This window comes from Leucoraja erinacea, chromosome 3, assembly GCF_028641065.1.
Source record: "Leucoraja erinacea ecotype New England chromosome 3, Leri_hhj_1, whole genome shotgun sequence".
NCBI classification, from domain to species: domain Eukaryota; kingdom Metazoa; phylum Chordata; class Chondrichthyes; order Rajiformes; family Rajidae; genus Leucoraja; species Leucoraja erinaceus.
The window spans coordinates 29434973-29452769 of NC_073379.1; the positions used below are offsets into that span (position 1 = coordinate 29434973).

Here is a 17797-nt window from a genome sequence, read left to right on the forward strand (position 1 = left end):
AGGATAGCTGCCATTGTTCTGGAGCATTTATTCACCAAGGAGGAAGAGTTAGAAATAGGCTTCACATGCAGCATGCTCACCCTGCCCATTTACCTCCCCTCATTCCCTTGTTATTTGCACCAATCTTTGCAAGTCCCCAGCCATATTTCCGCACCTCAGCCCCACCTCTCTTTACCTGAACCTCTTCCACACCTCTTCCCAACCCTTCTCCTCATGACCCTTTTCTCCCCATTTCATTTCCCCAATCCTCCCCACCTCATCCAGACTCTTTCTACTTCCATTCCTCTCTCCAGCCCAACACAGGTAGTTCCGCGAAAATCTGATAGAGGTGCCCCTAGCAACCTTGAGTCATAGAATATCGCATTATAAAAACAATTGTGCCAATGGTAGAAAATGGGATTAGGAGCTAGAGAATATCGCTCTCGCAATAACAATGTTTTTTCCCCCACAGGATTTTCAAAAATAAAGGCCTTTTTAGTAACTGTAAGTTTATTTTTGTTACTGCGAGCTAAAAATACTAAAGGCTGTATGTTCATTGTTTAACAGAGTAACATTCTCATATCAATAGAAGTGATCGCTTGTAAGTCTCAAAGGTCTCCTGTATTGAAAATAGCAACTGTGTTTTCAAGTGACAATGACGTCTGATTACTGCGTGAATGCTGCAAGGAAACATTTCAAAGACAAATTTTTCTCTTCTTGCCAATTTCCAAAATAACGTTTAATTGGCTGTCTAGTGATCTGGATCAAAATCGTGTTATAACCACTTTGGCCCCTGTTCATACAAATGGATGGAGAAATGGAGCGTTATATCTAATTTGCTTTGTGGAAGCACGAGTAGTAGCTGAATTACTTGCACTCTCCTCATGCCTCCCGCTATGTGGTGTTTGTCCCTTCTCCCTGTGACTGATTAGGGTTTCCCCAGTTGATCTGGTTTCTTTCTCATTCCAAAGATATGCTAATCGGTAGGTTACTGGCCCCTTAAATCACCCCAAGTGTAGGTAGGTAGTAGGGAGATTCAGGGGAGTTAGGCATATGAGATAAATAAACAAGATGGGAAAAAGTGGGGGAATAGAATTGATAAGATTGCTCTTCAAATCAGCATAGACTTAGTGGGTCAAATGGCCTCATTGTCCATCATAAGTGGGAATGTGGGAAACCTTTTGAGAATCTCGCTAATTTCTAAAGCCATTGGTGTGCATTCCCAGTGATAGGAGAAAAGCAGGTAATATTTGATAGAACTCATCCATCTCCCTTAATCCGCTGTATTCCAGGCTGTATCGGATAAAACAATGGTTTGTGGGTTTGACGCATGATTTGAAGTCGGAATGACTCACCAAGGATAAGCGGGATTCACTTTGATATCACATTTTATCCAAGACAGATCATCTAATAACTCCTCAAATAATAAAACCCCAGTACTTTCAACATCTTCTTGACAATGGTACTTAATCCTAATTTTGATGATAAAGCTGTGCTCAAAATTAGTTTTTAATTTCACTTTGTTTTATTTACATATAAATATTATTCAAATGGTACTTGACGGTCATATTTACATTCCATGTTGATGAACCTTGAAAATTAATTTTGAAATACTCCCAAACCACATCATTACAGCACAGAGGACGAGGGGAAAATAAAAATACTTTGCAATTAAAATGCTTTAATTATTATGACTAGTTCTTAATAAGCTGACAGTGCACTGACTTCTGGAGGACATGCATTGGATTCATTTCTCCAATAAATACATTTTACTTCAATTAATGTCCAGACATGGAGGAACATACTTCAGATATCTTAACGATCACTGATCATCTCTGCTGATTGAAGTTGCAACCTTGGAATGTTAAGACCAATTTAAGACAATATAATTTCTTTTATAGCTCTTACACTGGCCCCCAAGATACTGATTAGTCATTAGCTAGATAAGTAATATTCCTAAATATATTTAAATCTGATGTAGACACAGATATTTTAGAAACATTTCAGGACTAATGCTGTGGTAAAGAAAAGAGTGTTTTCCATCCAATTTCAAAATTTACATTTCACGTGGTCAGGAGCTGGGTAGAAGATCGCTTGAATGTGTAGTGTAGAAATTGCAGTGCGCTAACAAAGGCCATTGAATGATTGTGGTGTGACATTGAGCAAATCATGTTCAAATTGAACCATTAATGTGCTAACTCGGTTTTTTAAACTTGGCTGCATATGTAGATAATGCATCAACCAGTTAGAGACGATGTGACTGGGTACATTTCACTATCAATAAAGTTCAATGATGATGTTGCTGTAAGAAACAGAGACTAATGCTGCTGTTTGGTGCTGGTTTGCAACCTCCATCTTTAAACAGAATTTACTCATCAAACAGTCGAAGAGAATCCAGCCTCACTAACGCACTGATCTGGTTCTGAGGGTCCATCCAATAATTGTGGTTCTTTTAATAAGGGTTTCAGAAATTAAACTGGAACTGGCAGTTGCAGCGATATTGATAGAAATATTTTTAAGGCCAAAACTGTTTTTTTTTCAACTTACCATGAATCTGAAATAGTACACCTCTGCATAACTAGCAATTCTGTCTGCATCACTTTTAAGTCCCACCTGCCCGGGTTTAGTCCATATCCCTCCAAACCTGTCTAACTGTTAAGTTATGATGGGATGGTCCCTGACTCAACTACCTCCTCTGGCAGCTTGTCTAACTGTTAAGTTATGATCCCTTTGTGTGAAAGGTTGACTAATTGATACTGCAATTCTGTTTTCCACAGCATGAAGCAAGTTACTCTGCTCTTACCACTGGGTAATTTCTGTCATTCATTTTCAGAATCATTTCCATTATATTTAGTCCTGTAGTACTTTTTTTATTGATAACTTGTATTAGAAATGTGTCTTTTGCAAGGCCAGAATTTGTTGTTGAGCCTTTATTGCCCAAGAGAATGTAGTGGTGAGCTGCTTTCTTAATCATTGCATTTTTGTTAAAAGCCTCCTACTGCTGTTGGGGATGGACTTCTAGGATTTAAACATAGCATAAAAAAGAACCGTCAATGTATTTTGAAATTAGGATGACATGTGACTTGGAGGAAAACCATTTGATAGTAATGTTCCCATGCACCTGCTACCCTTGTCCTCTTTAGTAGTAGAGATTTGGCAGGCAGTGATTGGCGTGTGCTTGATGTGTAATTGCAGTGTATCATGTGAAAGGAAATCACCGCAGCTTCTATACACCATTGATAGTAGTTTAGTTGATGTTTGTAGTGTTCATGAGTCTGATCGTTGTTGGGAAAAAGCTGTTCCTGAACGTGGAGGGTTACAGTTTTTCAGACTTCTATACCTTCTTCCCGATGGTAGGAATGAAATAAGAGCGTGGCCAGATGATGCCACTGCCTTGTTGAGGTCGCACCTCCTATAGATTAACCTTTTCAAAATAGGCACAATTTCCTGGAACTAGAAAAGGAATAATGTTTAAGAAGGAACTGCAGATGCTGGAAAATCAAAGGTAGACAAAAATGCTGAAGAAACGGTCTTGACCCGAAACGTTGCCTATTTCCTTCACTCCATAGATTAGCAATGTTACAAAATTTTGAGATTTTAAAAATCAAGTCTGCAATTTATCCCACCAGATAAAGCATAAAAATAAGTTTAATTTGACACCTAATTCACTTTCATATCTCAAGTATTTAAAAAGTTATGGCCATTTTCATACTCGGATATTAGCATCTTGTTCCCTATTGATTTTCTGTGGACATAACAAAAAAGCTGTGATCGTGGACAGTCAAAAGCCCATAACCTTCTTAAAAATTAAGAGAACTGAATGAAATGTTCAGGTATCATAGATTGAAGCATTCTGAAACAAATATAAAATAATCTTACTTGGATGATGTGAAATTAAAGCATATAATTAGTTAGTTACCTAATTGTAGCTAATTCCAAACTTCAATTACTAGATCTAAACATCTATCCATTTCTTAATAAATGATTAACATTTTTAAATAGCCAAAGTGTCCAAATAATATTCACAAATAATTCACAATAAAACATGATTGTTAAATCTCATTTACATTAATTTATAGGCCAAATGGAAGGAATTTAGTGTTTAATTGCTGTAAATTAAAGTCCATTTAAATCAGCTTTATAGTGGGATCCTGTGAACGCGCTGGTTTAGAATGTTCACGTTGCGGTAGATTTGTGCCCTCAAATGCCCAGAAAAACACTGCGGGATATAATGGGCCCAAAATTAGCTACTCGCAACATTAAACTTTGTATAAAGGGATCTTAAGAAGCCCTTTTAAACATAAAAATAAACAGCCTACCTTCCGTTATCCCCTGTATGAGATCTGGCCCGTTGTCGGCGGTCGGGGGTTTAGAGGTTAATTTTTAACCTACTATAACAATTAAATAAAGCCCTTAAAACTAATAATAGCTCAAGCAGGGAATCTTCCAGCAATTTTTCGTTAATAATTAACTAGGCTGAAAAACCTCGATTTGAACAGCCTAGGGAAAATCGCGTTTTAAACCCGCCCCCCCTCTAAACGGCGCCAAAATCGCGCACACGGGCTGGGACAGATTTTCAGCGACGCTTCAGGTACGTTTTGCAACATACCTACATAGATGCTGCCTCACCCACTGGGTTTCTCCAGCATTTTTGTCTACCCAGGAATAACCATTGTGCCTAAAGCAGAAACTCCAGCCAATGTCTCAGATTTGATCTGTCAACTATTTGTTTCTCTACAGCTGCTGCTTGGACATTGGATATTTAAGCATTCTAGTGTGTTTGTGGTGTGTTTTATATTAATTATTTTGGTGTATAAACCCACCACTGCTGTGAGTGGCTCCACCACCTCTGAAGTGGTAGCATCATGGACAGTATGTCACATGGCAACTATTCAAGGAACTGCCAAGATGTATCTGTACAATGGCCCATGAAATATTTGGAGACAAGTCAGGAAAAGCCATCTGTTATTCTTGCAACTTTTTTATCCATATATCATCAGTCCGCATTACATCATAAACGTTACCTAACTGAGACCAGAGAGACAATGGTAATCTTTCATTGACCAGTGTGCTGTATGTATCCTACAGAGATCGAGAGTTTGACACCGATCAGGATATATCTGGTTTTATGCGTGCCTTCCCTTTAATATGATTGTCAGTCTCACTGAGATACATTTATTTATTCACTGGCAGCACCATCTAAAGAAACTGGAGGGACGGCGACTGGATTTTGACTACAAGAAGAAAAGACAAGGGAAGGTCCCAGATGACGAGATTCGACAGGCACTGGAGAAATTTGATGAATCGAAAGAAATTGCAGAATCGAGCATGTTTAACCTACTGGAGAGTGATGTAAGGACCTGTTTTTTGTGCCCTTGGAATCAGCTTAGCCTTCAATTGTTCAGTACCCGACCAGAATATGTTATTGTTTTTCACCAAGGTGTGTGCTATTTCATCTTCATGTCCCCTCCATCTTGCATCTGCTGACGCTCCAGGCATTATCTCATGCTGGGAGAGGTAGCAGATGTACCTGCTCACACAGTGCTGGTTTCAGCAGATTCCTTTCAACCGCCTGAAAAGGAATTGCTGAGATGTGACCATTTCTGGCCACTCTCCCATTGACTTCAGGGACTGTGGCCTGCAACTGCAGCATGACACTAGCTGGGCCTGTTGTAAAAGCAATTATTAAAGACTGCTTATGCACTGAGTTCAGATTTAACATTTCTGTGACATTCCTATTATACCTCTACTGAAACTAAATGCCTGGTGTATAAATGGTTTGTTTGGTGGCTAAGTGTGTTAATTAGCTCCATCTCTGTCTTAATCTACAATTTCTTCTGCACTCAGTAAAAGTTTCAGTGAAAACGCTTATTAAATATATCAGTCTCCCAAATTTAACCAGTCTGAAGAAGGGTCTCGACCTGAAACGTCACCCATTCCTTCTCTCCAGAGATGCTGCCTGTCCCATAGAGTGACTCCAGCGTTTTGTGTCTATCTTCAAAATAAATCCTGACCTTGGTTTGCTGTTTAGGACCATGACAGTAATTGAATATTTCTGTTCCCTGCAGTCGTATCTGACCAGATTGGGTTTCCTCATCCTTATGCGGAGAGATATTGGTGTCTGATGAATATGCAATTAGTGAATGGATTATGCTGTTCTCTCTGCAGTGAAACACTAAGTGATGGAGTAACACAGTGGGTCAGGCAGCATCTGTGGAGGGAATGAATAGGCAATGTTTCGGGTCGGAAATATTCATTACGTTTAGTTTAGAGATACAGCATGGAACTAGGCCCTTCGGCCCACCGAGTCTGTGCCGGTGTGCTGCCTGCAGATTAACATGACACCATCTTGCACCAGGTTTTCAACTGAGGACTCCAACATTAATAACCCAAATAGCATCATTAGATTTGCATCTATCCCAATTGTAATTTAAGCGGAACAGGTGAAGAGTGGGGGAAAGAGATGAGCAGCTGAAATAATTCCAAACTCAGTTTGCGCAAATTACAATGGATGCCCCTGTCTCGAGTCATAGAGTGATACAGCGTGGAAACAGGCCCTTTGGCCCAACCTGCCCACGATGGCCAACATGTCCCATCAACACTAGTTGCACTTGCCTGAATTTGGCCCATAAATCTATCTAAATCTAACCTATCCATGTACGTCCAAATGTTTCTTAAACGTTGGGATTAGTACCTGCCTCAACTACCTCCTCAGGTAGCTTGTTCCATATACTTACCACCCTTTGTGGAAAAAGTTACTTCTTGGATTCCTATTAAATCTTTCCCCCTCACCGTAAACCTATGAACTATCTACTTCACCAACCTTGTGTCAGTCAGCTGATAATGTGCCACCAACAGAAAACTGCCCCAACTCAACATGAGGAAGACTCCTTGCTTTCTGAGTATCTGTCATTCCTGCTTTTTCCTGTCAAAAAACAGTTTCCAACACTACTATCCTGTTCAGTCCTGAGCCAAATTTATAATCCCTTTATCTACCCAGTGCTTTGACCACTGAATTTCCTCTTTCCCCACACCCTGTGGCCCATTCCCAGTCTTCCTGGATCTCCTGTTAGTGCTGGTGTTCCTGATTTGACTTCACTGCCAGCCTCTAGATGCCCTCAATGCAGTGCCAATTGCCCAGATCCCTGAAAACATCCCCAGCCTGTCAATTGGGCTTCCTCCTACTTACCATGCTATACCCTGGGTTTGTGTAGGAAGGAACTGCAGATGCTGCTTTATACCGAAGATAGACACAAAAAGCTGGAGTAACTCCGCGGGACAGGCAGCATTGCTGGAGAGAAAGAATGGTTGATTCTTAACGTCACCCATCCCTTCTCTCCAGAGATGCTGCCTGTCCCGCGGAGTTACTCCAGCTTTTTGTGCCTACCCGAGGTTTGTGTTCAGCAAGGCGACGGTGACATTGGGACATCCTTACTTTAATAGATTATCGTTGAGGTTTCTTCCCTGTAGGATGCATGGAAGCTTGATCTTCCTGACTTAGCGGGCAGCTGGAGCACCACTTGTACGCTGAGTCATTGGAAGTGAGTCAGTTCATGCAGAGCTCTCTCAGAAAATGTGGGCTGCAGGGATCAGGAGCTGGGGTAATGATACACGATTTTTAGACTGAGCCATCAGACATCATTCCATGGTAGGACGGAGGGAGGAGGGGTGTGGGGGGGGGGGGGTTGTGCAGATCCCTCAGACGATGACAGTGAAGCAGGCAGAGTTCTCTTTCACTGGGAACTATCAGTGTAGGTGTTTTATTCTGTGGTCAGGAGGCTGGCACTGGGATTTCTGATGCATCATGTGTAAAAATAATTTTGCAGCAAGGTCACTGGAATCACTAAGCTGCGCTACTTTCAAGATGATGTACTTTGAGTTTTAATCAGGATTATAACTAAAGATTGTAAGTTGTGCCATTTTGATGAGGTGCAGTTGGTAAGTCATTAATGCAGAAGTGGGTGAATTTTTCACATGCAGGAGATATGAAGGGGAAATGATACTCCCAATTGTTTAAAATGTGAGGGGAAAGTGCTGAGTACAAGTCTGTCCGTGGGATTCCCATCCAATAGCTGCAAGTGGATGAAATCATTTTTTTTGCCAAAAATTGAAATAAGATGGTGGGTATATGGAACAAGCTGCCAGAGAAGTAGTTGAGGCAGGTACTATAATTACATTTAAAAGGCATTTGGAAGGGTACATGGATCGGAAAAGTTTAGAGGGACATGGGCCAAAGGTGGTTAAAGTGGGAAGAGTGTAAATGGGGCATCTTGGTTGGCACGGGCAAATTAGGCCAAAGGGCCAAAGGCTTTATGCCTTTAGATGCATTGGATTATTTTTCTACTCCAACAGGTTGTCTCTCATCATTGACCTCCAGCTTCAGTTCCTGTGATGGTTGACACCCAATTTAAATTTTTCTTTTGACATTTTCCAAGATTTATGCAACACCCCTACACATTTCCCTGCTCCATTTTGCCTCCCGACCCTGCATCTAACTTTCCCCATGCCATATATGCAAGCATTACTTCTCCCCTCCCCTCTTCCCCCCTCCTTTCCTTCTGCTTGCCGCACTCTGGCTCAATGCCCACATTCACTCCATTTCGCCCTGGTTCCAACCCTCGTGTATCCACTCCAGATTGAGGTCTTCTTCACCTGGGTGTGGGTTGTGCTTGTGTTAAACGTTCAGTGACACGAACAGCTCTTGCTGAGATTGAAATAGAAACATAGAAATTGAAAAAAAACATGAGCACCTTAACATTATTAAAATAAATAAAAATTAAAATACTAACAAAGGAAATACATTTAAACTAACTGGGTTAAATCAATTAAAATGGTTGCATTGGCTTCTGGTTGTCATAGAAACATAGAAACATGGACAATAGGTGCAGGAGTAGGCCATTTGGCCCTTCAAGCCAGCACCGCCATTCAATATGATCATGGTTGATCATCTAAAATCAGTACCCCATTCCTGCTTTTTCCCCATATCCCTTGGTTCCTTTAGCCCTAAAAGCTAGATCTAACTCTCTCTTGAAAACATCCAGTGAATTGGCCTCCACTGCCCTCTGTGGCAGAGATTTCCACAGATTTACAACTCTCTGGGTGAACAAGTTTTTCCTCATCTGTCCTAAATGGCCTACCCCTTATTCTTAAACTGTGACCCCTGGTTCTGGACTCCCCCAACATCGGGAATATTTTTTCCAGCATCTAGCCTGTCCAATCCTTTAAGAATTGTATATGTTTCTATAAGAATCCCTCTAATCCTTCTAAATTCCAGTGAATACAAGCCCAGTCGACCCATTCTTTCGCATATGTCAGTCCCACCATCCCAGGGAATTAACCTGGTGAACCTATGCTGCACTCCCTCAATAGCAATAATGTCCTTCCTCAAATTAGGAGACCAAAATTGCGCACAATATTCCAGGTGCAGTCTCACCAGGGCCCTGTACAACTGCAGTAGGACCTCCTTGTTCTTAAACTCAAATCCTCTTGCATTGAAGGCCAACATGCCATTAGCTTTCTTCACTGCCTGCTGTACCTGCACGCTTACTTTCAGTGACTGATGCACAAGCACACACAGGTCTCATTGCACCTCCCCTTTTCATAATCTGATACCATTCAGATTATTATCTGCCTTCCTGTTCTTGCCATCAAAGTGGATAACCTCACGCTGCATCTGCCATGCATCTGCCCACTCACTCAACTTATCCAAGTCACCCTCCAGCCTCATAGCATCCTCATCACAGCTCACACTGCCATCCAGCTTTGTGTCATCTGCAAACTTGGAAATGTCACATTAATTCCCTCGTCTAAATTGTTAATATATATTGTAAATAACTGGGGTCCCAGCACCGAGCCGTGCGGCACCCTACTAGTCACTGCCTGCAATTCTGAAAATTACCTATTTTACTTCGGAGTCACGTGAGTGACCACGTGAAGAACCCCGCCAGGACGCATTAAGACTGGACAACATGACTTCTTCATCTGAAAATATTACGTTTCATATTTATGAATTCGTAAAGCAGAACAGACAGGGATCAGCAGGCCTCAATATAGAATTTAGGCCTTACCCAACAGATGATCGTCTCTGTATAGTAAGACATTTGTCGTTATACATGGAGAACACGAAAATCATCAGAAGCAATGAGAAGGCACTTTTAGTCAGCCATAAGCAACCACACAAAAGAGTGATGGTCCAGACCATCTCAAGATGGCTGAAACAGGTTCTAATACAGGCTGGGGTGGATACTAATATTTTTAAATCTCATTCCACCAGGGCTGCAGCTACGTCGGCAGCTATGCAGTTGGATGTACCAATGGACCAAATCCTCAAGACAGCAGGATGGTCAGGGGAAAAAACATTCCAACTATTTCATCATAAACCAGTCATTAAACCTGGAACATTTGCAGAAACAATTTTAACTTCTGTAATTTAATTTACCCCATAAATAGGGGCTATAATTTTGTGTTAATAAATTTCATGGATTTCAATGTCGGATTCATGTCTAAATTATGTTGACACAATTCCTCCTACAGTCATTAAGGCAGATGTGATGCATAGACTCGTTTCCACGGCATGAAATCACAGAGCTTTGAAATCTTCACGTAGTCACTCACGTGACTCCGAAGTAAAATAGTAAGATTAAACGAGAACTTACCAGTTCGAAGTTTGATCGTTATTTTATGAGGAGTTACGTTGAGGGAATACGTTCCCTCCGCTCCCACCCATGATCATATACTCAACTGGTATTTCTTCTCTAATTTTACTATGTTTAAGTCATTACAATTATCTGTGATTTCACACCGCTGTTTTGAAGAATGACATGCATGAGTCCTGGCGGGGTTCTTCACGTATTTCCTCAACGTACTCCTCATAAAATAACAATCAAACTTCGAACTGGTAAGTTCTCGTTTAATCTTACTATTAATTCCTACTCTTTGCTTCCTGGCTGTCAACCAGTTCTCTATCCACTGGTTCTCCCTCATCCATTCTACTTGTTACATCTTCCAGAAGATTAGACAAGCATGATTTCCCCTTCATAAATCCATGCTGACTTTGACCGATCCTGACATTGCTTTCCAAATGCGCTGCTATAAAATCTTTAACAATCTACTCAAGCATCTTTCCCACTACCGATTTAAGGCTAACTGATCTATAATTCTCCTCAGCGCTGCTATCAATTTGGTTGACCCAATCTATATGTAGATTAAAGTCACCCGTGATAAATGCAAAACTGAAAGCATAAATGGAAGGTGCATGTTATCTTTTTCATGTTACAAAATGCTTTGCAGCTGAAGCATTTTTGCAAGGCAAGAGACAGCAGCACATGTATTCTCATCAACAGAATTGTGCTAATGCCCTAATTGGGTTTATTGGTATTATTTGAGAAAAAGCATTTGCCCGTCAAATTCTGCTCTTCTCTCAAGTGGTTAGGGTACCTTGGCCCAGAATGCCATTTATCACTATGTCTAGGGTCATTTTGGGACTGGGGGGAATGAAGCAAGAGTTGAGATATTCTGGCACAGAGAGATGGGCAGAATCATGAGAGGCATCAGCACATTAAAGACAAGAGTGGACTATATTAAATTAAATGAGACATAGATGAGATAGACAACCTTTTTCCCAGGGTGGAAATGTCAAAGGTGAGAAGGACAAAATGGTGATGTGATGGGCAAGTTTTTTTACACAGAGTGGTGTTTGCCTGGAACACGCTCCCAAGGGCAGATATGATTGGGGCATTTAAGAGACTTTTAGATAGCACAAAGATATGCAGGGATATGGAGCATGTGCAGACAGAGGAGATCAATTTAACCAGGCATCATGTTTGGTATAGACATTGTGGGCCAAAGGGCCTGGTCCAGTAATGTACTGTTATGTATTCTATGTCAAACAGAAAAATTGGAACTGGTGCATATGTTTGTTGGACAGGCTATTATGGGATTAGATGGCAATGGTTCTAACAGTTCCGTAAGGTGGGAGAACCATTTACAATTTAGCTAGCTATGGGTCAAGAAAGCAAATTTGATAGCTTGCATTACCAGTGGGCTTAGGTGAAACAAGTCATAGTTTTATCTGGTGCTTAAACTATAGGAGAGAATCTCAAATCATTTGTTTGTAGGATTAGAGAAAGTCTTTAACTATTCATAACTTGTCGTCTGTGTCTTTAGTATTCCAGTCAGGACACTGCGCTCTTTGGCATTTTCCAGGTGCTCCAGCTTCCTCACATTTCCCAAAGGTTTACTGTGGTTGGTTAATTGATGGCTGTAAAACATGCAATTCTCGAGTATTGACGAAATAATAAAAAGCTGATGGGCATGTATGAGGGAGAATGTTGAAGCTGTGCAGGGAAATAAAGGGATGCGGAAAGGGACTTTGGGGGATTGCAGCTGTAGTGTATAAAAACATAGAAAATAGGTGCAGGAGTAGGCCATTCGGCCCTTAGAGCCAGCACTGCCATCCAATATGATCATGGCTGATCATCCAGAATCAGTACCCATTATCAGTATACCATTATCAGTAGATAATGGTCACTGTAACTTCAAGAACTGAGTAATAGAATGGTGTGATTTGTGTCATTTGATATATTCTTTATCTTGTCAGACTCGTGAATATGTGTGAGTGTACCTTTGTAAAATAAAGAAGACCCATACTGGCAATGGCGTGTACTGAAAACTTCTGCTTTGTTTTCTATCTACATCATGCTCCTGCCATAATATCTTGTAGAAGCCTCCTGTGTCATCGTTAGCTATAAGGAAAAGGATACAAGGCCATTGACCTGAACCATTCACTCTCCTTTCCCCACAGAAGCTGTGATCTGCATGTTTCCCAGCATTTTCCAGTTTTATTTTAGATCTCCAGCAACTGCAGTTTTGTTTTTAATTTTCGTTCACCAGACTTGCTGCATGAGAGTAAAATCCAGCAATGTGACTAAAGGGATTGTTTGTCTTTGTGAACGTTTTTAGATTGAGCAAGTGAACCAGCTTACAGCATTGGTACAAGCGCAGCTTGAGTATCACAGACAGGCGGCACAGATTTACCAGGAGCTCTCAGTACAGCTGGAGCAGAGGTAAGCACATAATTGCTGCCCACACTGTTTGCATCAAAAAATAAAGAGAATGAATCAGACTTCAACCAATCACTCTGCCTGCCTCAGTTTAGTTAAAAGTCCAATCCCTAAATCTCAATTATTTTTAGCAAATGGTGCAATTCAGAAATGTATTTGTGATGTGTAGATGGTTTTCAATGTTTTATTGTAACGTCACAACATTGAAGCAATTTGCCTTTAATTATCTTTATTGCTTTTCTGCAGTTGTTTCCTCTCCAGCAAATTGCTCATAATCAGGATAATCTTGCTCTCTGAATGCGGTTGTTTGAAAGCTAAATAATTTCACATCAATTCAGTGCTCGTAGACATGCAGTAATTGAATCAAACAGCACAGAAACTGGTCCACCACGACCAAGCTGGCCATCATGTACCCCTCTATAATAATACAAACCAGAGCAGGATTCCAGTAAAAGAAATAGCTGGGAAGAGTGGGTTGGTTGGTGGAGTGAGAGATTACTCCAGTTACTTCAGGAATTCTGCAAAATTATGTTTAAAAACAAAGTTAATGTTGCTGCACTGTTCAATGAAAGAGCGTGGATCAGAAAAGCAAATCTAGTTTAATAGCTAGTTTTAAAGGACCTGTCCCACTTTCACAACCTAATTGACAACCTTTTTTACTCGTGGACATTTTTCATCAGACCAGAAAAACGCCCCGACCTACTTGATGCCACGAGTACCTACGACTACAATCACGACCTACCTACTACCTCCTACCACCTTGTGACGACCTTGCTGCGATTAGGAGTCAAGGGCAAACTTGGCAGAGGTCGTGAATTAGGTCGTGAAAGTGGGACAGGCCCTTAAGTCTTTCCTGTTTAATAGGAACACACTTACTTCATGGCAGTATCATTAGTACGGGACAATACTCACTGAGCAGAAAGTGGTAATGAAACCTTGAATTATCAAGCCACAGTGATCAACATGGATTGATATTCTACTAATGTTCAAGATAAATGTTTGCTTTTTTCTGAATTAAGGTACTGGAAATTGTGCAGCAAAGCTTAACTGAATCATGTTGTAAAATGCATCAGAATCCAAATGGTGCAAGTTGGTTAAATCTTTTCAATACACTAAAGATTTCTCTCCACTGTGGAAGATTTGCAGTTGTGCCTGTGATGGGCATAGCAATGCATTCCTTTATAAAAACAATCTTTCCGCTGACTGGTTAGCACCCAATAGCTTTTCACTATATCTTGATACACGTGACAATAAACTAAACTAAATTAAAACAAAAGCTCATTTTTTAAAGTCTAAGAGCCATATCTGTTTATGGCTGAAGCATCAAAAACTGTACAGGGATTTAAGTTCAAGGGTGAATGAATGAGAAGAAATAAGTTGGTGAAATGAGGGAGCTAATGTTCTGAAAACAAGTAAATAAAGTATGTCTGATCTGGCCCAGCCGTCCATTACACAGGCGGTCAATACTGGACAGTGTTCTAATTGAAGTCCCAGTGCACTGTTCTCTAATTGACCTCATGGGAGGTGGTCTTGGAGGGGAGGATGCTCCTCAAACTGTGGAGCATCCTGGACAATACAGCTGAGGAGTACCTTCAGCAACAGACTGGTTCCACCAAGATGCAGGACTGAATGCCACAGAAGATCCTTCTTCCCTGTAACTATCAAACTGTACAATTCTTCCCCCTTCTGTCGTGGGGTAGACTGAGACTGAGACTGATTCCCTCCCCCCCCCCCTCTCCACCCCCCTCCACCCCGATCTTTGCACATCCTCAATTCTTTCCACTCGTCACTTTAATTCCATGTTTCATGGTGGCAGATCAATTTCCCTCCAGGGATAAATAAAGTTCTATATCATCGTATCGTAGAGCTTTCTGGATCTGATCACGATGGTCAACCTCGTGTTCCCCTCTCATGGGAAGTGCCAGTGGTCACATGTGGCTGTCACCACTGCCACGGCCATTGAGGGGGAAGTGGGAGACATTCTCAGGCCATTGAGGGGGAAGTGGGAGACATTCTCAGGCCACTCTCCTTTCCCCCTGGGCCTTCACATTATTTGTGTCATCAAAACCTCTAAATATCTCCCATGATCACGAGCTTTCAGAAACAGTTGAAGACATTTATATAATCTAGTTTATGTAAGAATGTAAGGCACATCAATATATGTAAATTAGTAATATGATAACAGGAAAACGAACAAACCTTGTTGCTTTGTTTAGTATGATTATGTAGGTTTGGGAACAATTTAAATGAACTAGGCTTGCAGACGGTGTTAACTGTGGCTGATACAAAGCTGAGAAGTTTGGTACAGAGTGGGTCTGGCCTCTCGGTTGAGGATGTGATTGAATTCTGCTGACTCAGTACTGACTCCAAGGGTGGAGCAAAGATCAGGTGCACCATCATCAAAACCCCAGCGGGTTCTTCCCATCCACCCTGCTACGCACAGGCACTGAGGTCCAGGTCACACTGTGGGTACAGCAAGCACTGAAGAAAGCTCATGGCCTGTTGGCCTTCATAGCGAGGGGATTTGAGTATAGGAGCAAGGAAGTCCTATTGCAGTTTACAGGGCCCTGGTGAGACCACACTTGGAGTATTGTGTGCAATTTTGGTCTCCAAATTTGAGGAAGGACATTATTGTGATTGAGGGAGTGCAGCGTAGGTTCACCAGGTTAATTCCCGGGATAGCGGGACTGTCATATGATGAAAGAATGGGTCGACTGGGCTTCACTGGAATTTAGAAGGATGAGAGGCAATCTCATAGAAACATATCCAATTCTTAAAAGATTGGACAGGCTGGATGCAGGAAAAATGTTCCTGATTTTGGGGGAGTCCAGAACCAAGGGTCATAGTTTAAGAATAAGGGGTAGGCCATTTAGGACTGAGATGAGGAAAAACGTCTTCACCCAGAGAGTTGTGAATCTGTGGAACTCTCTGCCTCAGAAGGCAGTGGAAGCCAATTCACTGGACGTTTTCAAGAGAGAGTTAGGCCTAGCTCTTAGAGCTAAAGGAATCAAGGGATATTGGGAGAAAGCAGGAATGGGATACTGATTCTGGATGATCAACCATGATCATATTGAATAGGGGTGCTGGCTTGAAGGACTGAATGGCCTACTCATGCACCTATTTTCTATGTTTCTGTGGTCACTGTAGATAGCCAACTGTTCTTTGTCAGTGATTTGGCATGATAGCTGTCCGTAATGGACTGAGGAATCACCAGTAACATAGATGATATTCATTTGATGTCATCCTTTTTGCAGAATGAGGGAGGCGACAGCATGCCCTCGAAGGGAATATAAACCAAAACCTCGCACGACTTACGATTTTGCAGAGGAAGCCCAGCCGAACGGTGGAGTGACTCTCAGTGGTCCAAAGACACCAGGTAACTGGAGCTGCAGAAACAAGCTGCAAGTGCTGGTTTACAAAAAAAGACACAAAGTACTGGAGCAACTCAGCGGGTCAGGCAGCATCTGTGCAGAACATGGATAGGTGACGTTTTGGGTTGGGACCCTTCATCAGACTGATTGGAGGAGTTGGGGGGGCGAAGGAAAAGGTCAAAGCCTGGCAAGTGATGTTGGTACAGGTGGGTGTTTTTTTTTATAGGCAGGTGGTTAGACAAAGGCCAGAGGTGAATAGATAAAAGGTGTGAGATAAGGAGAAGAAGAGTTGCGAATTGTGAAGCCAGATGAAGAAATGTAGCTGGAAGGAGAGGAGAGGGGAGAAATGGAAATCCAGGTGGAGCCCAGGAAAGAGAAGGGGGGACGGGGAGGTAAGAAGAAAAGGTGGGGGGGAGGGTTCGGTTAGTTACCTAAAGTTGGAGAATTTAATGTTCTTACCGTTGGGTTGTAAGCTACCCAAGCAGAATATGAAGTGTTGTTCCTCTAGTTTGCATGTGGCCTCATCCTTGTAATGGAGGAGGCCCAGGACTGTAGGATCAGTATGGGATTGGGGAGAGGAGTTAAAATAGTTAGCAAATGGGAGATCTAGTGGGCTTGGCAGACTGAGCGCAAGTGTTCGGCGAAACGGTTGCCAAGTCTTCGCTTGGTCTTGTCAATGGAAAGGAGGCCGTATCAGGACCACGATGTTAGATAAGGTACACATGAACCTCTATTTCACCTGGAAGGACTGCTGGGGTCCCTGTATGGATGTGAAAGGGTAAGGAAAAGGGACAGGTGAGTTGCAGGGAAAAGTACCTGGGGAGGGATTGGCTTGGGTGGAAACTGATGAGTGAACCAAGGAGTTGAGGAGGGTGCGGTCTCAGTGGAAGGCGGAAAGGGGTGGGAATGGGAAGATGCGACCGGTGGTGGGATCACTTTGGAGGTGGCGCAAATTATGTATTAAATGCGGAGGCTGGTGGAGTGAAAGGTGCCGAGCAGGGAATCTTTACATTTATTCCATCTGGGAGGAGGAGCAGCCAGAGTAGAACCACTGGAGAACAGACACAGTGGAGACACGGGAGAGGGATCCATCTATGACCGTGTTTACTAAAGAAAGAGGACATCTCAGTGGTCCGAGAATAGAAATGCAGCAGAGATGTCAACATTGAGGGTAGTGTATAGCGTCTTTGCAAGAGGCAGGGTGAGAGCAGATGTAGTTCAGATAAAAAGGGAGTCAGTGGATTTGTCAGTGGACAACAGTTGTAATTCTGTCCCCTGTGATGGAAACGGAGAGATCAAGAAAGAGGGGAGAGGTGTGGTTGATCCGCTGATTTTCCTATCAACTGATTCCCCTTCTATTGTCATCCTGTTGGTGAACTTTGACTG

The 17797-nt window shown here is 42.0% G+C and overlaps 1 protein-coding gene across 1 annotated transcript in view; it reads left to right on the forward strand.

The window, feature by feature from the left end:
* LOC129695429 (endophilin-A1-like) overlaps positions 1-17797 on the forward strand; it is a 132177-nt gene that overhangs the window by 112862 nt on the left and 1518 nt on the right. The window contains exons 6-8 of the mRNA XM_055632372.1: positions 5173-5331; positions 12940-13043; positions 16295-16416. Coding sequence (XP_055488347.1) covers positions 5173-5331; positions 12940-13043; positions 16295-16416 — 385 coding nt within the window. The remainder of the gene's footprint in view (positions 1-5172; positions 5332-12939; positions 13044-16294; positions 16417-17797) is intronic.